General features: G+C 37.9%; 1 protein-coding gene across 1 annotated transcript in view; it reads right to left on the reverse strand.

The window, feature by feature from the left end:
* tou (bromodomain adjacent to zinc finger domain 2B toutatis) overlaps positions 1-23541 on the reverse strand; it is a 914913-nt gene that overhangs the window by 22245 nt on the left and 869127 nt on the right. The window contains 1 exon segment of the mRNA XM_090388865.1: positions 18198-18382. Coding sequence (XP_090244991.1) covers positions 18198-18382 — 185 coding nt within the window.

A 23541-nucleotide genomic window follows, 5' to 3' on the forward strand; every position in this document is an offset into this window, starting at 1 on the left:
ATCATCCTCTGATTGAACATGAGCTTCCATGTTGCTATTTCATGGTTTCACCCTTTTCTGATTTTCAATGGTAGTCGATTTTGTTGTTTCGGGCAAGGTTGAGATAGCATCAGTTGGGATGCTGATCGGCGTATTGCTGGTTTTGTCGACTGCAGGTTTTTTATTGCATGATAACACAGTTTTGGCCCAGGTGGCAAAGGAAATACTTGGTTCTATGGAGACATCTGTTTGAGTTGCAGCTGAGCAGCTGCTTCTGGTGACAGATGCGTATGATCGGCTAGGCATGGTTAGTAGCACTTGCTTTCTTGCTTCAAGGTAAATGACTTTATGTTCTATTTTATATTTCTGGATTTTTTTGCCTGTTTTACAAAGGTCACACACTTTAGAAAATGCAGTGGTTTTCCTTACAGTTTGGACAAATAGGAGTGGAAGCTGTCGTACAGTCTTCTTGAGAATGCTCCTTGGAACCACAAAGAGGACACACAGCATTGCCTTGGCATGCTGTTTGAGAATGGCCGTACTTCTGACATTTAAAGCAGTGAATGGGGTTCGAGATGTAAGGCCGAATCTTGCAATTTAGGTAACCTGCTTTAACAGAAGATGGAAGAGTCGGAGTACTGAATGTTAAAATGATGGATCTGGTTGGTAGTGGGTTGCCATCTTTTTTGGTAATGATTCTCCGTGCATGAGTCACTTTTTGTTCACTAAGCTCTTGTATTATTTCTTGTTCAGAGACAGTAAGTCCCATTCTCTGATAACGCCTCTAGAGGTGTTCAGAGTGTTATGGGGCATAAATGAAACAGGAATGCTGTTAAATGTTGTCAATTTTAACAGTTTTTCTGAATGGCTTGGAAGATTCAATTAGAACGTCTCCAGATTGGAGACACTTCATTTTAGGGGATCCAACAACGGATTCAAAGCATTTCTGTATTAGAAACGGCGATAACTTGCCAACAGGTTGTGTGGATAATGAGTGCATTATTAGAAATGCTGGTATATCTACACTGTTTTTCAGTCCATTGTCTCTTCGGACAATTCAAGTCATGTTCCGAGACTGAGGTAATAGGTCTGGAGCCTGTGGGCTTTAGCAATGGATATGCATCGCAATCCATCACTGCTCCTTTTAGCCCTGGAAGAGGGGATTCCTTCTCCAAGGTTACCGGCCCTACCACGTGGAGGCAGGAGTGGTGCCAACCAGTGACCAAGCGATCAGCAGAAGAGGAGAGCAGTACATTGCTAGCGGAGTTAGCAGTGACGTTGCTTAGAGAGGGAAGCAGTAACACTGCGAGCAGTGGAGGGTTTATTAAAGCACTAGTACTCGCCCTAAGAAAAAACGCTAGAAAATCGCACTAGAAAGATCGCTTGGCACTCGGAGGCCATATTAAGAAAGATTTCAATTATGTGGGCTAAAGAGCTTGGCAGCTAGACACTTTAGAGAAAACCTGATTGAGGTCTATAAAGCTTCATTCATTTTACGCACCCTGCTGTGAGAGGGGAACATAAAATAAACAAAGGCAAAATTTTTACTGTTATAAAGGTTTCCAAAACTAGGGCCATAAGTTCAAATTATGGGAAAGAGGTTTAGACTGAACTGTAGGAAGTTTTCTTTTTACTGGACCCAGCTGTCTCCACAAGTAGTTGAGGCTAGCAGCTTGAAGAAATTCAAAGGTCAACTAGATAGTTAACGTCAGGAGGATAAGACTATTTTTCTCATATATTCTTTATATATCTTTTATATCTTCCTTTATATTTTTATAATTTTTCGATTTATTTATTATTTTAATCTTTTATTATTATTGTTATTACTATTCGTTAATTATTATAACTTTTTATTCATATTTTTAAGCAAATTTATTATTATTTATTTTTTTTTGGCTAGTGCACCAAAAACATATGGCTTCTTTGCAGTATATTGGCTAATACAAATACTACTCAATACATTTGAAGCCTTAAATGCCACAATCAGATCTTGAAGACATGAAGTGTATCATCATAAGAGTATCCGTTGGAGTCTTTCACTAATCTTGTTCCAACAGATCCACATCTTTCCTAAATTAGGACTTCAAGACTTGCATGCAGTACTAAACAAGGTGGCCTAACCACTGCTTCATACAATGGGATAATCCCTTCCTTATACCTGTTGGCATAATCTCTACATCAATGTTTCTCAACCAGCGGAACACGTACCATTGGTGGTACATGAATAATGGATGGTTGAATTTTTTATATTTATGAAAAATAAAACATTAAAAATTTTCTACTCTAAAGGTAAATAATTACATGTTTTACCAATTTTAAAATTTTTTTATTTTCAATCTAACAGGAGTTCACAAATCGTTTTGATTTTCAAATATTCTGTTTGTTCAACCTCTGAGCAGATAGCTATATATCTTAGAAAGCTTAAAATCGTGACAGAGTCTTATCTCACGTTGTTTTCTATTCCTTCCTGGAAAACTCTCTTACATGGCAGTGTTGCTGTCAGTACGCATTGTTGCTTTAGTACGTTACTGTGAAGTGTTGAGAATTTAGTAAAGGTCTGCGTCAATCAGCGTAATTGGTGTTCTACGCACGTAATTTAATGTCACATCAACGTTTCCTTTCATTTAGTTTCTTCTAATTTCTGTCACTACAATGTTTTCTGGTGAAAATTCAGTCATAAGATTCAGTGCAAGGAACATTCCCAGAATCGGAGATGATAAAATTGTTATCTTTACTTCTGTTTATCATGTGTTTCTTTGGACACATGGTTTGTTGAAATCTCACAAGATATTGCCTGGGAACTTTTAGTTGTGAAGTGTCAATCATGTGTACTCTTAAGTCTTCGCCACTGCTCTGTGTGGTAGCAACAGGTAGGTAGCAACAGCAACCTACCTGTTCTTGCCAAAAATGTCCTACAAGTATTAAATTTGGCCAATGTATGTTTTTAAAAAGACAAGATAAGAAGAAAAGTTTGTTCTTTCGTGTAATTAAAATACTTGTAAACTAAAATATAAAAATTGCTTTTATTGAATTCTGATATTCATTTTTTTTTTTTTTATATAGGAAATAAATCTTTTTCAAAATAGAAAGATGGCTAGGAAACCTTAAGTGCAAACATGATGACAGTGTGCAGGAAAATGAATCACAAAGGGAAGCGCAAGTACATAGTACTAGTAGCAATCCATCTAAGAAAAACACAAAAATTGTTACCAGAAAATACAACACAATTTAGGTTTATTTGGTATGGAGATGACAGTGAACCTAAACCTAAATGCCTAATTTATTCTGAATTGTTATCCAACCACTGCATGAAGCCTTCTCTTCTTAAAAGGCATCTTGAATCAAAGCATTAACATTTAAAAAAAAAAAATCTATTGATAAAGAAATTAACTGAGCTGAAAAACATCAAAAACACAAACACTATTGGAGAAAATCTTATATTACCAGTAGTTAAAGATATTGTTTTTATCACTATTTATATAGATACATTCATGAAATGGCAGATTCTGTAAAAGAGTCACACATTCAAAAGGTAAAATAAAGTCAGTATTTTTCACTACAATTAAGCTATCCTTAATTATTGGTATATATTCGATTTGAATCAGAAGTTACAATTAATGAAGAATTTTTGTTCTGTGCACCTCTTCCTGGTAAAATTGCAAATGAAATATTAAAAAAAATTGGAAAATTTTATGATGGAACACAATATTCTTTGGAAGAATTGCATTGCTGTGTGTACTGATGGAGCTCGAGCTTTAACAGAAAAGCATTGTGGTGTTCTAGCTACAATAAAGAAAGTCACTCCTGAAGCTAAGTTCACTCACTGCAGTATTCACCGTGAAGCTTGGTTGCAAAAGGAATACCCTAAGAACTGAAAACTGATTTAAATCAGTCGGCTAAAAATGTTAATTTTATTAATCCTGTGCACTAAATTTGAGGATGTTCAAAATTTTATACCAAGAAATGGGGAGTGACCACGAAAAACTACTACTGCATAGCGAAGTTAGATGGTTATCCAGAGGTAAAGTTTAAAATCATCTTTTTGAACTTTGATCGGAAGTGCGAGTTTTCCTTTGGGATTCAAAATGTGAATTAGCATTGGTAGAAGCATTCGATGCAAGAAAGCAAGCTTATACAGCATCAGCCGGGGGTAAAAAAAAAAAAAAAAAAAAAACGCTCCCATTTCACCCCCCGTTCGTTCCAAATACCTGTCCAGCTCAGCCTTAAATTTATTTAGGCTATCAACTTCCACAACAAAAGATGGAGGTCTGTTCCCCCAATCAATTATCTGCTGGTTAAAGGCAAATTTCCGCACATCTATCCTAAAACTGTCTTTCCTCAATTTCAATTTATGCCCTCTCAGCATTGAGCATGCTCAAACCATTCAAAGCTTTATACACCTCAATCAGATCACCTCGCAGGTGCCTAGTATGCAGACCCTGTAATCTGCAAAACTTAAGCCTTTCTTTGTAAGAGCAATTCTTTGTTCCAACACTAATCTTGTTTCCTTCTCTATACTCGTTGCAAAAAATTCTACATCCTTCTTAAAATGAGGCCTCCAGACCTGTATACAGTACTCAAGGTGTGGCCTGACCATTGCCTTATTCAAGGGGATAATCATCTCCTTATCCCTGCTAGAAAAATTCCTGTTTATAATGACAAGACACCATGAACTACTCTTGCGGACCGTCTGCACTGCTCAGAAAGCTTCATATCTGTATGCACAATTACTCCCAGGTCCTTTTCATTCTCTACCACTGTCAGTGTAGTCCTTGATGTAAATCGGCGGGCGATTGACGACTTTATTGTGTGATCTTCGATTTATTCAAGTATTGTTTGTGTATCTGAAGAAAACTCCATTTTCTTCAGATTATGTACCAGAATATCTTTCTTCTGAAGAAAAAGGGCAACTTTCAGATTAAGAAAGATTTTGAAGAAAATTCAGAAAGAGTAATAAAATTTTTAATGTCATTTTGTTCGACATATTTATGCAAAACAGGATTTTCTTTTATGCTGTATTTAAAAAACAAATGTAGAACAAGACTCACTTTGGAGCCAAATTTACGTTTCAAATTAAATAAAATAGAACCAGATATAAAGAAACTAACTACTGTCAAACAAGCTCAAACACATTAAATCAATTAAAATTAAATAAAATTAAAACTGTAAAATAATCAATTATTTTACAGTTTATAACATAGCCTTATGCGAATATTCTTGACTTTTCCTATTAATACAAATACATATTTTAATGAGAGGTACCAAAATTTTTCAATTTTGGCCTTGGTGGTAGAAGTATTAAAAAAGGTTGAGAACTGCTCTCTACATCATTGACAAAACCCCATTAGCTGTCATAGCAGATCATCTGCACTGTTCAGAGAACTTCATGCCTGACAGAACAACATATCTTTTTCATTCTTTGTTACCCTGAATGTGGTACCATAAAGTGGGCCAGTAAATCAGAATGTCCTATAACGTGTGATTTTAATATGTTAACTGGATTTCGTGGGTTGGTCACTCACACACTAGCAAGACTTGTAGAATTCTTGGATGACTGTTTCCAAACAACAGCATGTCAGAGAAGCTACAAGAGGAAGCAGTACTCTTGATTTGGTAATCAGCAGTGATTCTACATGCATTAAGAATATGCAGGTAAAAGACACACTGGGTGCCAGTGATCATAGCGTACTAATGCGGAATTTAATTAAAGACATCACTACTGTAAAGAGTAAAGCGTTTGCTTTCATTAGGGTGACTACAGCTGGTCTCAGCTAGTTTTGAAATTCTATGCAGTAGAAGTAACTGATGATGTTACCAACAGCAATTTTAAACGGGAAGCATTCAGGGAAGTAATCAAAGAAGCTACAAGGTTTTTTCATACTAACAAAGAAATACTGTTTAAGGCTTAGACCTAAATGGATGTAAAATGAACTGTTGAGACACGTGACAGAGAAAAAAAAAAGTGCATGGTATGCATATCAATTATCAGGTGATACAAAAGCCTATGGCAGATATAAATTAGTTTATAATCAAGTCACAAAGATTACACAAGCTAAGGCAGATTATGAGAAGTCTCTGGTGAAGAATGCAGTGAAAAACAGCAAAGACTGCTTACACTAACAGTAGAAGCAAAGGATTGAATCACATTGGGTAAGTGATGTCAATGGGTTAACTGATAATGACCCTGCTCAGGTTGCAGACAAATTGAATAGATATTTTGCATCTACATTCACATTAGGAATTCTTTATGACAGGAGATGTCAGAAGTTTATCAAACTTCAACGAGGAGCTAATTAACTTTGTGGTAACTGAAAGGAAAGTGGAAGAGAAATTGAAGCTGAACATAAAAGAGACACCTGGGATGAATGGGATCTATCCAATCATATAAAAGGAGGCAGCAAAGGAGGTTAGCAAGCTCTTGGCCATAACTATGAGAGCATCCTTGGATTCAGGGGAGGTCCCTATGAACTGGGGATGTGCAAATGAATCCCCAATTCATAGAGGGGGATTTGAAAGGTGACATGAGTAACTACAGACATGTCAGATTAACATCTATTCCAGGGAAAAAAATAGAATCACTGTTTAAAGAAGTAAGGAAGGACCATCAGGAAAGGAATGTAATTAATCTGCAGTCACAGCATGGATTTGTTAAGTGCAGTCCTGCCTAACCAATCTTATAGAATACATGCAGTACCAATGCATTAGATGCAAAACATAAGAAAGGCACCTGGGGTGGATGGAATACATCCAGTTATATTAAAAGAGGGAGCAAAAGAAGTAAGCAAACCCTTAGCCATAATTATGACAGCTTCCTTGGACTCAGAGGAGGTACCAATGGACTGGAAATGTGCAAATGTGACTTCAATCCACAAAGGAGGTTCAAAGGGAGATACAGGAATTACAGACCTGTTAGTTTAAATTCTGTTCCAGGGAAATTAATGGAGGCACTGGTTAAAGAAGCACTGCAGGATCATCTAGACAAGACTTCAGTTATCGCTCGGACAGAGTTTGTTAAGGGGAAGTCTTGTCTGACCAATTTGATTGGATACTATGATGTAGTCACAAAGGAATTGGATGGAAAGAATAATTTTGATATCATATATATGGATCTTACAAAGGCTTTTGATACTGTTGCACACGGAAGACTGCTGCACAAATTGGAACAGTGTGGCATTGTGAGCAAATTGCTGCTATGGATAAAGGGACGGTTGAGTGGAAGAAGACAGGGAGTGGTAATCAATGAACACTGCTCTTCGTGGTTGTTTTAGTGTTTAATGGTGCACTGGAAAAAGGCCAAGTCAAAGAGCTCTTCGTGGACTAATGTTATTAATGGAGTCCCTCAGGGTTCAGTGTTGGGTACATTGTTGTTATTTTCTGTATTCTATAATGATATTGATGATGGTATAACGGATGGAGGGTTCTTAATGACACTAATGACAGTACGCTGCTGCATCAGGATCTAGAAAAGCTGAGCGTATGGGCTGAGAGGTGGCAACCGAAGTTTAACATTGACAAACGTAGAGTACTGCATATGGGAAGCAGTAACCCCAGAGTAACGTATCAACTGTGTGGTACTATGCTGACAGTGGAAAAGGGTGAAAAGGACCTGGCGGTAATTCTGCAGGCAGATATGAAGTTTTCTGAGCAGTGCAGATGGTCTGCAAGAGTAGCTCATGGTGTCTTGTCAATGATATACAGGAATTTTTCTAGCAGGGATAAGGAGGTGATTATTCCCTTGTATAAGGCAATGGTCAGACTACACCTAGAGTACTGTATACAGGCCTGGAGGCCTCATTTTAAGAAGGATGTAGAGCTGTTGGAATGAGTACAGAGAAGAGCAACAAGAGTAGTGAATGGAACAAAGGGATGCTCTTATGAAGAAAGGCTTAAGTTTTGTGAATTACAGTGTCTGGAGACTAGGCACCTGCAAGGTGATCTGATTGAGGTATATATAAAGCCTTGAATGGTTTGAGCGTGCACAATGCTGATGGGAAATGCTCTTGCTCAGAATAATCGCCTGACAGGGCATAAATTCTAACTGAGGAAAGACAGTTGTAGGATAGATGTACAGAAGTTTGCATTTAGCCAGCGGGGTGGTTGATTGCTGGAACAAACTTCCATCTGTTGTTGTTGAAGTTGATAGCTTAAACAGATTCAAGGTGTTCTTTTTTTTTTTTTTGCTGATGCTATATAAGCTTGCTTTTTGCATCATGTGCCCTTGCTAATGAAGGTACATCAGGCTTAATGTCCAAGTTTGCAGATGATATGAAGGTTAGCCAGGTGGCCATGGACAGTAACGATGGTTTTCTACCGAAAGGTTTAGAAAAATTAGGTCAATGGGCTGAGAAATGGCAGTTAAATTGTAACATTGACAAATGCAAGGTACTGCATATGGACAGCAGTAATCTCAGAGTAACTTATCAACGATGTGGAACTACAGTCAGGGTAGAAGAAAATGAAAAAGATCTGGGAGTAATGGTAAAGTCAGATATACAATTCTCTGAGTAGTGGAGACATTCATCTAGAACAGCTCATGGGGTTTTGTCAATTATATACAGGAACTTCGCTATCAGGGATAAGGAGGTGATTATCCCTTTGTATAATGCCATGGTTAGGCCACAGATCTGCTGGAACGAGTGCAGGGAAGGGCAACCAGATTGGTGAAGGGAATAAAAGGGTGCACTTACCTAGATAGGCTTAAGTTCTGCAAATTGCAGCATCTGGAGGCTAGATACCTGCTGGGTAATTTAAGGTCTTGAATGGGTTGAGTAAGTTTACTGTGAATGGCGGCATTTTTCCTCTTGCTGAGCCTACCCAAATATGCGGGGGCATAAATTTAAGTTGAGGATGGTTGCAGAATAGATGTGCAGGACTTTGCCTTTAGCCAACAGGTGGTTGATTGCTTAAATAAACTCAAGAAAGGGCTAGTCAAAATTTTGGAGGGTAAGGATAGGTGAAGTGTGTGTGTGTGTGTGTGTGTGTGTGTGTTGCTTTCTAAGTTTACTTTCTTTCATCATTTGCTAGTACTACTACTATTATTCACAGTTCATAAGTGATTCTGGAATTACTGCTACACATATGCAGTACTCTGTCACTTTTAAATTTCAATTACCACTTCGCAAGTCCATCTGCCTAATTTTTCCAGATCTTGATGCAGTACCATAACCTGATTTCTCTCATGAACCATGCTCCCCCAACCTTTGTATCATCTGTAAACTTAGACAAAGACTGATATGCCTTTCTCAATATCAATTAACTACAGACCAAGCACTGAGCCTTTTGACAGACACTCCAACTTCTGCCACTCAACCATTCTTTTAATCATAGCTATTTCTTGCCGCTAATGCCACACTGCTCCCATATGTACAGCAGTCTTTCATGTAGAAAAGTATTAAGTTTTTTTTTCTGAAATCCAAATATATATCAAAATTATTTTTTACATCCAGGTCCTTTGTTACTGCATCACAGTCTCCACTAAAATTGGTCAGACAAGCTCACCTCTTAAGAAATCCATATGACTGCAGTATAAATGCACTCTGTCTAGTTGATCCTGCAGAACATCTTTAACCAGTGATCAATTATTTTATATGGAATGGAAGTCAAGCTTACAGGGCACATAGGGCTGATGGGACAGATTCTATTAGCCCCTGATACCTTTTTTATTTTCAGCTTGAACAATTTCTCATTCACTTTCTTCTCAGCTGTCACAAAATCATTTAGCTGCCAGTTATTACTTGGTGTACTTGTGCTCTTCCCATCCCTAAAAACTTCTTTGCAAGTGAATGTAGATATAAAATATTTATTCAGTTTGTCTAAAACAAACACATCAATAGTTATAGAATGCATAACTGTTGGATAATGTTCTTCCCTTTCTTTCTAGTGTAAACGCAAGAAAAGAATTGTTTGCTACTTTTATTTGCATTCTTAGCCAAAGCCTTCTTGTAATCTGCTGTAGCTTGCCTAACCCCCCCCCCACCTCCTTGATGACTTGGTTACACACTAGTTTGTGTTTACTGTAGGTTTTTGGGTTTGCTGTTAATTTACATGGTGGTGATGGGAGTAATGTGTCACAACACACAGTACACCGAACCCTGCTGAAAATGGGGCTGCTAGCCACAGGCCGCTCCGAGTGCCTATGCTAACCATGGTTCACTGGCCACAGTGCCTACAATGGGCACTTGTGCATTGAAATTGGACCCCCGAGTGATTCGAAGAAGGCCATCTGGTCCGATGAACCACATTTCCTGTTGCACCATGTGGACGGTTGGGTACACGTGCATCGTTTACTTGGGGAAGTGATGGTGCCTGGATGCACTGTGGGACAAAAAGAAGCCGGTGGCGGTGGTGTCATTCTTTGGGCAATGTTCTGCTGGGATACCCTGGGTCCAGTCATCCATGTGCTGGGCACTCTGATGTCTACCACCTACCTAAACATCACTGCTGACCAGGTACACCCTTTCATGGCAGTGTCTTCCCCTCTGGTGGTGCTGCCTTTCAGCAGGATAATGCGCCATGCCACACCGCCTGGATTGTTCAAGACTGGTTCGCAGAACACGAGGAAGACTCCCAGGTATTGCCCTGGCTTCCAAATTCCCCAGACATCAAGCATCTGTGGTTTGTGTTGGAACAGCAACTCCGATCTGCGGCATCTCAACCACGGACCTTACAAGAGTTAAAGGATCTGCTGGTTACGTGTTGGTACCAGATATCCGTAGCCGAGTGGTCAGGAGTGGGAGTGCAGTAGCACACGCTCTTTGAGTAGACCAGGGTTCAGGCCCCTGACTGCTGAATACGGTCGAACTGCCAACCCGCACTGAACCAACGTGGCAAATTATGGTCCATTTCCCTCAGCATGAATTGTTGAGGAGGCTTCCATCCTGCAGTGGATTGATAATGGCTGCACTTTACCTCTACCTTTACCACAAGACACATTTAGAAACCTTGTAGTGTCCATGCCTTGCTGGGTACAAGTTGTTTTGGCTGCATGTGGAGGACCAACATCATCATATTAGGTAAGTGGTCATAATGTTTTGGCCCATTGGTGTATAGCCCAATGCATGCATTTTTGGTGCATTAGCATTTGTGCATAATGTGCCCATTGCTATCACCATGTCAGTCTACATGTAAAAACTTAACTCCCATTGAACAGATTTTTAGGAAATTTTATATCTGTGTCTTTCATTTCCAAATTTTCATATCTGTCATTGCAGATTGCATCAAAATCAGACCAACAGAAATCTGGAAATTACAAGGGTTGATCATAATTTTTGTTTTCACAATCCTACATTTATTAATAATCCACATTTTATGGTCTTTTCCCATTTGATGAAATGCACTTACTCCAATGTTTCTACCATTCTTCAAAAACATGGTGGAAGTCATTTTTTTGACATGCGTTTGACAATTGCTTCCAATATCTTAACACCTTCTTCTGATGACTGGAAATGTTTTCCTCGTAGCTCCTTCATTAACTTTGGAAAAAAAATAAAATAAAATAATAATAAATAAAATAAATAAATAAAAAATCGCCAAGTGCAAGGTCAGGGCTCTAGAGCAGATGAGGAACACATTTGAAAGTAATGCTGACTAAGTACTCGATGGCACTATGAGCAATGCAAGTTCTTGCACTGGTGTGATGCAGCATCCACCCACCTGTTTGCAGTTGTGATCATTTGCAATGAATGTGATCCTGCAAAGTGTACAGTACAGTTTTGTAGTAAAGTCCCAATATCAGTTGTATGACATGACACAACATGCTAGAAAACCATTCCTTGAATGTCAAAAAAAAGAGACGACCATAACCTTTCCTGCAGAAGCCACAACTTTTGCCCTTTTTTTGTGTGTTGGCAATGATGCAGATTTCCAAACAGAGCTTTGTTGCTTACTCTCTGGGTCAAAATGATGAAGCCATGTGTCATCTGATGTTATCACCTTGTGTAAAACATCACCATTTTCAGTAACATCTGTTGCAGCTCCTGACAAACCTCCATGCAAAATTGCTGTTGCTCAGGTGTGAGTATTAGTATTAGCAAAGGCACATGATGCAAGAAAGCAAGCTTATACAGCATCAGCCAAAAAAAATACACCCTTCTCATTTCATCCATCTACTCGATCCAAATGTTTGTCTAGTTCTGGTTTGAATCTATTTAAGCTATTAACTTCTACAACAACAGACGGAAGTTTGTTCCAGAAATGAACCACCCGCTATCTAAAGGAAAAATTCTGCACATATTTCTTACAACTCTCTTTCCTCAATTTGAATTTATGCCCTGTCAGGCGATTATTCTGAGCAAGAGCATTTCCCATCAGCATTGAGCATGCTCAAACCATTCAAGGCTTTATACACCTCAATCAGATCACCTCGCAGGTGCCTAGTCTCTAGACACTGTAATTTGCAAAACTTAAGCCTTTCTTCATAAGAGCAACCCTTTGTTCCATTCACTAATGTTGTTGCCCTTCTCTGTACTCATTCCAACAACTCTACATCCTTCTTAAAATGAGGCCTCCAGACCTGTATACGGTACTCAATACAGTGGCCTGGCCATTGCCTTATACAAGGGGATAATCACCTCCTTATCTCTGCTAGAAAAATTCCTGTATATCATTGACAAGATACCATGAGCTACTCCTGCAGACCATCTGCACTGCTCAGAAAACTTCATATCTGCCTGCACAATTACCCCCAGGTCCTTCTCACTCTCTACCATTGTCAGTGTAGTACCACACAGTTGATACATTACTCTGGGCATATGCGGAACTTTACATTTGTCAAAGTTAAACTTCAGTTGCCACCTCTCAGCCCACCTCCTCAACTTTTCTAGATCCTATTTCAGCAGCAATGACTCCCAGCAGTCTCTGGAATCCCCTGCATCTTGTTTTCCAGGCTACTGCTCATTTCAATAGACGCAGTGCAAGAATCACTTTCACCTCTGCCAGCAGCTACTGTTAAACTATTAGTCCGTGTACTCGCGTCTGAGTACCTCGGAATCCAGTGTGCATAAACACGTCATATGCAAATAGCCATAGAGAATATCATGCTCGCTTTCTACTGATATTCTTAATATCTCTGCAAGTTGTATTACTGTTATATGGCAATCTTCTCTCATGATTACAGAAGCAGTTATTTGTTATTTTGGTTTTTAGGAGCATTAGCAGCTAAGGCCATATTGCTGCGGGAATACGCGGTGGTCATTCCCTGACCTTTTCGCATCCTCCGAATTTGGTGGTGACGGGAGCGAACCCCGGTCTAATCAAGAAGCGTGTGACAGAAGCAGCAGTAGTAGTAGTAGTGGCATGTATTGCAAGAAAGCAAGTGTATGAGCATATGCAGCATCAGCTAAAAAAATAAATAAATAAAATATCACACCATTCCCTCCAAATGCCTGTCCAGTTCCTCCTTAAATTTATTCAACCTATCAATTTCCTGAACGACAGATGGAAGTTTGTACCAGCAATTAACCACTTGCTGGCTAAAGGCAAATTTCCGCACATCTATTCTACATCTGTCCTTTCTTAATTTGAATTTATGCCCACTTAGGTTCGTAATCTCAACAAGTGAAAGGATCCCATCAGAATTTAGCGTGATTAACCCATTCAAGGCCTTATACACCTCAAACAGATCACCGAGCAGGTGCCTAGTCTCCAGCCATTGCAATTTACAGAACTTAAGCCTCTCTTGGTAAGAGGATCCCTTCATTCCCCCTCACCAAAGTTGTTGCCCTTCTCTGTACATGCTCAAGCAAATCTACATCCTTCCTAAAATGAAGCCTCCAGACCTGTACGAGGTACTCAAGGTGTGGCCTGACCATTGCCTTATACAATAGGGACAATCACCTCCTTTTCCCTGCTAGCAAAATTCCTATATATCACTGACAAAACCCATGACTTGCCCTGGCAGCCTGTCTGCATTGCTCAGAAAACGTTATATCTGACTGCACAATTACTCCCAGGTCCTTTTCATTTTCTACCACCTTAAGTGTAGTACCACACAGCTGGTATGTTTCTCTGGGGTTACTTCTACCCATATGCAGTACTTTGCATTTGTCAAGGTTAAACTTCAGTTGCCACTTCTTAGCCCACCTGCCCAAATTATCTAGATCCTGATTTTTTTGATTTGATTTGGTAGTTGTTGGCGCATCGGCTTCTGTGGCCATATTGCACCTCCCAAGGTTTTTTGCAGTACTTTGATCCAAGCCCGAGGCGGGAATCGAACCCGCGACCTTCGGGTTGCCGGGCAGGTACTTTACCCACTCGGCTAGCCCGGTCGGCATCTAGATCCTGTTGCAGTAGCACACTGTCATTGCTGTCATTAACAACCCTGCCAACTTTGTATCATCTGCAAACTTCGACGTTAAGCCTGACATACCTTCATCAATATCATTGATAAATATACAAAACAACAGTGGACCCAACACCGAACCCTGTGGGACTCCACTAATAACATTAGTCCACGAAGAGCAGCACCCATTGATTACCACCCTCTGTCTTCTCTCCCTCAACCATCCTTTTATCCATTGTAACAACTTACCCTTAATACCATTCTGCTCCAATTTGTACAATAGTCTTCCATGCGCAACAGTGTCAAAAGCTTTCCTGAAATCCAAATATATGATATCAAAATTATTTTTTGCATCCAGTTCCTTTGTAACCACATCATAATATCCTATCAAATTTGTCAGACAAGACTTTCCCTTAACAAACCCATTCTGTGTCTGAATTATTGCTGCAGTCTTGTCTAGATGATCCTGCAATGCATCTTTAACCAGTGATTCCATTATTTTACTCGGAACAGAAGTTAAACTAACTGGTCTATAATTACTCGTGTCACCCTTCGATCCCCCTTTGTAAATTGAGGATACACTTGCACATCTCCAGCCTGTGGGAAACTCCCCTGAGTCCAAGGATGCTCTCATAATTATGGCTAAGGGTTTGCTTAGTTGCCTTGCTGCCTCCTTTAACGTAACTGGATAGATCCCATTCACCCCAGGTGCTTTTCTTATGTTTAACGTCATGAAACCATTAAGTTAAACGTGAAGTTCAGTGTTAATGGTTTCTGTGGTGACAACAGTGGTTGGAGCTTTGGGATTGCTGATTTTTGTGACTGAAACATGTACACCTTTAAGCATTCTAAACCACCCACAAGATGTGCTATATGGAAGTGTAGATTTACCATAAGCCTCTTTTAACATTTATGTTTCAGCTGATGTTTTCTTGAGATGGAACAAAATTTGACAGCAGCATATTGTTCCTCGTGTGTTGGGTCCTTGGTTTGGTATTAAATTCCACAGCTCATCTAGAAATAGCAAGCAGTATGGTTTTTCTTGAAAAATTATGATAATTTTTTATTGAATAGCCTTTGCATTATTTATTTGTAAATTCATCTTCATGTAATGACTCAAACACCACTGGATGGATTTTCATCAGATTTTATATTTTGCTCCATTAGAACAATTTGTCAAATTTTCCCAAATTTCATTAAAACTGGACCAATAGAAATTTGGCAATTATTATTATTATTATATATATATTTTTTCATAAATATCACATAGGATAGCTAATACCATATGCTGTAGCTGAAGCGCTAGGTATTAGTTTTGTTGCTCTGGTACTACATATGATATATATGGTACTGCTTATGACTAATCACAAAATAATATCTCATTTGGGTGGCACTAAACTCAAGACAGTTCATGAGGAAAATGACCTAGAGGCTCTGCACAGTCTGACGAAGTTCTCCAAAACAATGCAAACTGGCCACTGAAAGAACACCTCCTAGGATTTCTGTTAATGATATACAGGAATGAAGATGTAATTATCCCACTGTATAATGAAATAGTTAGGCTACATCTTGAGTACTCAGGTTTGGAAGCCTCATTTTAGGTAAGATGCTGATCTGTTACAGAGGGTGCAGAAATGGGCAAAAGATTATTTAGAGGCACAAAATGGCAATCTGATCAATAAAAGACTTGAGTTCTGTAAATATCAACATTTGCAAGATTTCATATCTGACTGAAAAGGTTGAGTAAACTAAAGACATTCTTGATCTTTCTTAGACAACAAAAATAAGGGGACAAATTTAAATTGTAAAATGATAGCGGGAGGACAGAAATTTGCTTTCAGCCAAAGAGAGAGACTGACTGGTGGAATAAACATCCACCTGCCACTGAGAAAGTGGGCAATGAAGGGTATCGCCCCCATCCTTTTTATGGTTGGTTCCATATAGCTTTGCTCCCTTGCATCATGTTACAATACTAATACAAATTTTTAAACTCACTTGATGGTGGATGCCCTAAATGATTCAAATTAATGATGTTTGACCACCTCTCAGTTCACTGTTTGTGTTTTTCCTATGATGTCATTATTAAAAGCTGTTGAGTTTAAAAGAAAAATCTGCTACAAACTCTTTTCTCCATATTAGTCACAGAATGCACCAAACACACATGCCCTTAAATGGTGGGTATTCCACAATATAGTATGATATAATGACAAAGTCACCAGACTAATTCATAAAGAAGCAACATCTAGTGGCTCAATAATGGCATGGAATACAATTTGTACTGCATGGCATTCATGCTCCTCCTAGCCACCAACCAGGGACTTTTTGTTTCTTACCACATATCCAGATAAAGCTAGTAGTAGCAGCAATTGATGCAAGAAAGCAATCTTATATAGCATCAGACAAAAAAAAAAAAAAAAACCACATACAATTCACCCATCCATATCCTCCAAGAATTTGCCTACTTCTTCCTTGAATTTATTCAAACCATCCACTTCCACAACAACATATGGAAGCATGTTCCAACACTCAACCACCCATTGGGTGAAGGCAAATTATACACAAACTGCAACTATACTTTCTCATTTGGAATTTATGCCCCCTCATGTGTAGTCTCAGCAAGAGGAAGAATGCCATTAACATTTAGCTTACGCAATCATTCAAGGCCTTAAACACCTCAATCAGATCTCCATGCAGGTGCCCAGACCTGAAGCCTATCCATCTTTTGTTCCATTCACTAATCTGGTTGCCCTTCTCACACTTGTTCCAGTAGATCTGTTGTGCACTGCTCAGAAAATACATATCTACAAGGCTTTTGCCCTTGTAGATATGGATTTTGCATTGAAACTGCTAACACCAACTGCAAATTGACTTTGGTTGTGGTGGATCCTTGTAGTATACATAGACACTACACTGGACTGAGGGTACACTAGTTGTACTCATTTTTCAAAATGAATACACTATATTTACGAGAATTCAAAAAAAAAAAAAAAAATAATAATAATAAATAAATAAATAAAAAGAAAAACAAATAATAACATCTATCATTTGGCATTTAAAAATTTACTGTCATATGCATGGTTCATGTTTTGTGAACATCTGAAAGGTTATCTCCCTCTTGAAGCATCTTGTATATTATTAAATATACTATTGAACAGGTCAGTGCCTTTGCATCATGTTTTTGCTCGTGGTGAACTGTTCAAGTCGATAATTTGCACCTTTTTAATTGAATCTCACATTGTGGATACCTTCACAATGAGTGGCTGAGGTATTGCACTGCTTTGAATACGTAACACTTCACCAGTGGAGTAACATTATGTAACATTAGTCTTCTCCACTGGCGAAGTGTTACTTATTCAAAGTTTTGCAATAACTCGGCCACTCGTTGTGAAGGTATCCACAAATAAAACATAGTGCAAAGGCACTGACCCGTTCAAATCTTAATCATAGTCTCATGTAAAATAATTGCCTTAGTTTATACTATTATACACCATCAGACATCTCTCACATTGTGGAATTATACTTCATAACTGGGTTGTCAGCAACACGGTACCTGTCCACTGATGAGTAAGCCAACAAGCTCTAAATCAGTGCCATCTGGGTGGTGGTACCCGCTGAGAATATGTAACATTAGCCTTCTCCACCAGCGAAGTGTTACTTATTCAAAGTTTTGCAATATCTCGGCCACTCGTTGTGAAGGTATCCACAATATGAGATACAATCAAAATGATGACAATTATTGACTTGGACAGTTCACGTTTTAAAAACTGGTCTCTCAATGAGAGGCCAGTTTTTAAGCTGTGTGGCGGCATCCTTATTTTGTTAATTGTAATTATCTATTTCTTATTAGTCCCATGCTTCATGTAAAATTATTAAGTTTTAAACATCATATTCAATACATCACCTGATAATTAAAATTCTGAATGCAAAGAAGTGGAGTTACCTGCAAGGAGCAAGATCTTTGCTAATTTGATTTTTATTTTTGTCCTTTTTCTCCACAGACTTTGATTTAGAAGGTTGGTTATCAAGTTTTTTGTTCCCAGAATTATCTTTTTGCTCTTTGGTCCCATCTTTATCCCTTTCTTTGTCTTTTCCAGGCGTGCTACTTTTTTTAGTACTTTTTTTAGGCTAAAAAATAAATTATTACGTTAGAAATACAACATTATAATTACATATTATCCTTATTTTTTCTCAATTTACCAATAATTATATATATTTATTTTTTTTATGTTCATGCTTTTTACCTTTGGCTTGTGGTTTACATTAGAAATGAAAATGTTGCTATTTTGCTTGTAATCCTGGCCATTGGCACCTGATGAGCGGAGGCGCCTCCGTAGCCAGGTTGGCAGGAGCAGCAGTGCGTAGCACACGCTTCTGGATTAGACCGGGGTTCGAGCCCGTCACCACCAAATACAGAGGATGTGGAAAGGTCAGGGAATGACAACCGCATATCCTGGAGCAATATGGCCTTAGTTGCTAATGCTCCTAAAAACCAAATAACAAATAACAACAACAACAACCCGATGAGAGGCCAGTTTTTAAGCTGTGTGGCAGCATCCTTATTTTGTTAATTGTAATTATCTATTTCTTATTATGCATATTTTATTAGTTATCTTCTAACTCTCCATTTCCCTCGCTCCCCCCCACCCACTTTATTGTCTATATTCTGCTTAGATGGTCAAATATGCTGCCTTTCGTTGCACTAGACAACTTCCCCATTTTTCTACCTTTTTATTTCCTCTTTTTTGTTATTCTATTCAACATATAATATACAGCAATACCTCGTTTAGCACGGCTTCAAACAGCATGGGTTTCACTATAACATGGTTTTCAATTAAGTTTAAGTGGAAAATTTACTGTACATATTAAAACTCATTCAATAGCCTAGACATGTACTCTGCATATATGTTGCATTGTTGCAGCCTAGGTATGGTACATATATGCTGCGGTGCCAACTCTATTGTCTCACATGCACATGTGCCAATAGCTCCCCTCAGGCAGTCAGCTGCAACGTGCAACAGTGTTCAGTATTCTTAATTTCATCTTGACGAGAAGACGCGACAGCTTTTCAAACTTTTCATTTCACACTTTATTTCTTACCCTTTTAAAAATTCGATCGAAAATATATCCGCATCTTGGTTAGAAAGCACTGCCAACAACATGTATTCTGTTCGGCAGCATGTTTTGCCCCATTTGGTAAATGGTTTCACTGGTTTTGAATTGCAAGTTCAGACAACTGCTGAAGACATTGTGAAGATCGGAAAAGACTTGGGATTTGGAACTTTGGACACTGTCAATGTACGTGATTGCATTGACTCACATGCAAGTGACTTAGATGATCCAACTCTTCTTGAAACTGATGAGCAAACTGCATATGAAGAAGAGGAACAGAATTCTGAAGTGACACCAAAAGTATTTTCAACAGAAGAATTGGAGAAAGTTTTTCAGGGGGTTCACATGGCCTGCGAGGCGATTATGAATGGAGATCCGAATGGTGAACATAGCATCAAGATACGGCAAATTTTACAAGATGGGATTTGATGCTACAAAGACTTAAACGCTGAGAAAAAGAGATGACTTCATTATTGAAATACCTAAATAAACAATTGCCTTTTTTAAAGTTTTTTTTCTCATCTCTCATGGTGTTTCCTTTTCATTAAAAAATTTTTGCAATTTTTTTTTATTTCAAATCTTTTTAATTGGCTATTAAGAGCAAATTGCTTACAAATTTATTATAATTTGTTTATAGACTGTCTCTCTGCTATATATTCTACTAAAATCCATTATAATTATACCTCAATTAACATGGTTTCGCATAACATGGAATAGTTTTGGTACCAATTATCAGTGCTATTCGGGGTATTGCTGTATATGTATCCCCCCCCCCCCAAGATATTGAGATATTACTTTTAAACCTGAAGTTTCTGAAGAGAAGTTAAGTGACAATAAATGTTTGTTCCCAATAAATCCCAGAATAATGATGCTACAAACAGACCTTAACTTCTGGAACACCATCCCAGAAGTTAAACTTGTAAATATAAAAATTATTTATTAAAACATAAATGACACTAACATTCAACTTCTTGCACCAGTTTCTGTGTATGACAGAGAAGGATATTGGAGTGATGCCATAATAAAATAACTTCCACACATAAATTATATGCATATTCATAATTGGTATCTAGTTTATCCCACAGGAAGCTTGCGACACGCACAGGCATCAACTATGTACAAGAGCCCAAACCACACAGCCATCACAAGAAGTTTTAAAAATAAAAGGAAATTTTCTGTTCACAATATAGAATGACCACGTAAAGTCAGATCAGCTCACAACATGGAGAGAATAGAACATTATCATATTTAGCAATCATGAGGATTTGAACCACAGGCAGTTCAAATGCCTGCACAAATCTACCCTCATGTTTGACCACTCAGCCATAGCAGCAGGTTAGTTCGCGCATTTACTCTTGTTTGTTATAGTGCAGTTGAAATTAAATGTAGCCATTACTTGTTATTTTAATTTTGAATGCACTAGTGGATTTATTTAATAATAATATAAAAAAACAGCCTTAAATCTGTGCATTTGGCACCATTGTTAGATAGAATTCCACAAGGGAGAACCTGCCTCGACTTCATGATAGGTATTCCATACCTACAAATTCCCATAACATTCTGGAAGCTTGTTTATTACAAAAAATAAAAAAAATGCCCAACTATAACTAATCCTTTAATGCAATGGGCATAATGTTTTTAGAATTCTCTTAAATTCAGGATGGCAGTATCGTACTTTTTAGTACGAGCACATACAAAATCTTTAGTAAGAAAAAAAAAAAAAAAAAACCAAGGAGTTGTGTAATTTTTGTAAAATAAGTCAGCTGAAACCAGAATTGATCACAAACAAATCCATCCAAATTTAAAAATCACGTTACAAATGCACATTACCAGACTATGACACTTTAATTGCCCATTCCATTCCTTCTATCTTCTTTAAATTTATTAAAACTACCCATTTCTAGAGCACTGCGTGAAAGCTTATTCCAACAATAAAATACTCACTAGCTAAAGGAAAATTTCACATTTATTCAGCAACCACCTTTACTCAATTTAAATTTGTCTCCTAGTATTCTGTCTGTGAGAGAATTAAAAAAAAAAAACAAAAACTTTTAACTAATGAAACAGTAATCATATCCAAGATTAGATTTACATAACTTACATTTCAGCTTTAGAATTCATTTAACATCTAAATAATTAGGCCTAGGTTCTTCATTGAGAAGGAAAAAATGCAAATGAAATACAAAAAGTGACATGAGTAATTTTTGTATTACCAAAAAAAAAGAATAACATTGGTCAACACGTAAAATGTTAAGAAAATGAAAATACCCAATACTGACTAATTTTATGCTGCTGAACATGAAAGGGTGTCCCAAAAAGGTGTAACCAATTTTAAATGTTTGTAACAAATGTATTTTAATGATAGAAACATAAAACCTGCGCTAAATGTGAGAAAAACAGTTGAAGTTTTTACTGACCTTCAACATGTGCACCACTTGTCACACGAACAATATCTAATCGGTAATAAAATTCATCCTATGTTTTTTCCAAGGATGTCATGCTTAATCATGGTAATTGCATTTGTAATCCTGCGCTTTAAGTCTGTGATGTCTGCAGCAGGAGTCTTGTAGACAGTGTCTTTGATGAATCCCCATAAGAAATCACAAGGGAATAAATCTGGTGAACGTGGTGGCCACGCAATGGGACCATCATGCCCAATCCAATGGCCAGGAAACTTGTCATCAAGAGCCCTCCTCACACTCAAAGCCCAATGTGGTGGTGCTCCATCCTGCTGGAAAATAACCCCATTTGGCAGTTCATCCAATTGAGAATACACATAAAGCTCAAGCATGTCCTGGTAATTATCCGCTCTCACAGTCGGTTCTTGAAAGAAAAAGGGTCCAATAACATGATCAACCATGATGCCACACCACACATTCACCTTTGGGCTAGCTCGCTGATACTCCTGCATGTAGTGTGGGTTTTCAGTCCCCCCCAAATTCTGACATTTTGCTTATTCACCTTTCCTGAAACATGAAATGTGCACTTGTCCATAAAACAAATCCATGTCGTTACACGTTCATCTTGCTGAATTTTTCCAATATGTTTGTATTTCTCATTTAAAATTGGTTACACCTTTTTGTTCGGGTCACAAGTGGTGCACATGTTGAACGTCAGTAAAAATTTCAACTGTTTTTCTCACATTTAGCACAGGTTTTCCATTTCTATCATTAAAATTACATTTGTTACAAACATTTAAAATTGGTTACACCTTTTTGGGACACCCTGTGTATATATACAGTCAGTCCTCGTATAACACGTGCTTGCACTACACGAATTCGATCATACACGATTTATAAATAGGGGAACAATGTCACATATAACACGAACGTAATTCACTTATGCACGATTTGCCTTTGTGTTTACAAGAAATGGTAGTCGAATGCGGCGGAATCACCCCAACTAAACACAACACAGTAGGAATGAAGAGAAGATTCTGAAAATTTATTTGTTTTTATGATTTCGTGGAAGGGGAAACATATTTAACATAATAACGTAAAAATCCACAGAATTCCAGCTATCAGTATTATTGCAAATGTAATTAGATCGACTTTTGCTACCCGTTTATAACAGACTCCACTAGCAGGAACCACCAATAAACTGGAAACTGCAAATTGTTTTTACTGTTTTATGGTAGTGACCTTCAGAAATGTGCTTTAGTAAAACGTAAGCATGTAATATGTGAGAATAGTGTGTTTACGCCTTTACTGCATTGTTTATTCAGTTGCTACTTGTTCGCTGTGCGTTTATGTATATCAAGTTTGCCTCCTCATTTTTTTTTTAATTTTATAATTGTGCTCTATTCTCAAAAAAATGAATAAAATAATTGAAAAAAGTATGAAAAGGAAGCTTTCTGATGAAAATACTTCAGAGAGAAAAATAAAAGCAATATCGATAGAAGAAAAATATGAAATTGTAAAACGCTTTGGCTGAAACGAAAGAACATGTGATATTGTGCGTGCTACAGGCCTAAATGAGGGAATGCTGAGAACAATTAGAAAGAATGCAGAAAAAATAAAAGTAACTTTCATAGCAGGAACAACACAAAATCAGATCAAGACACAAAGAACTGGAAGAGATGGAACATCTTTTATCTGTTTGGATAGAAGATCAAACAAAGGAGAGATCAGGAACAAGTTTGCTTACGATAAAAGCAAAGGCATTGGCAATATTTG

This window comes from Mastigoproctus giganteus, chromosome 14, assembly GCF_048544385.1.
Source record: "Mastigoproctus giganteus isolate SK-2022 chromosome 14, ASM4854438v1, whole genome shotgun sequence".
NCBI lineage: Eukaryota > Metazoa > Arthropoda > Arachnida > Uropygi > Thelyphonidae > Mastigoproctus > Mastigoproctus giganteus.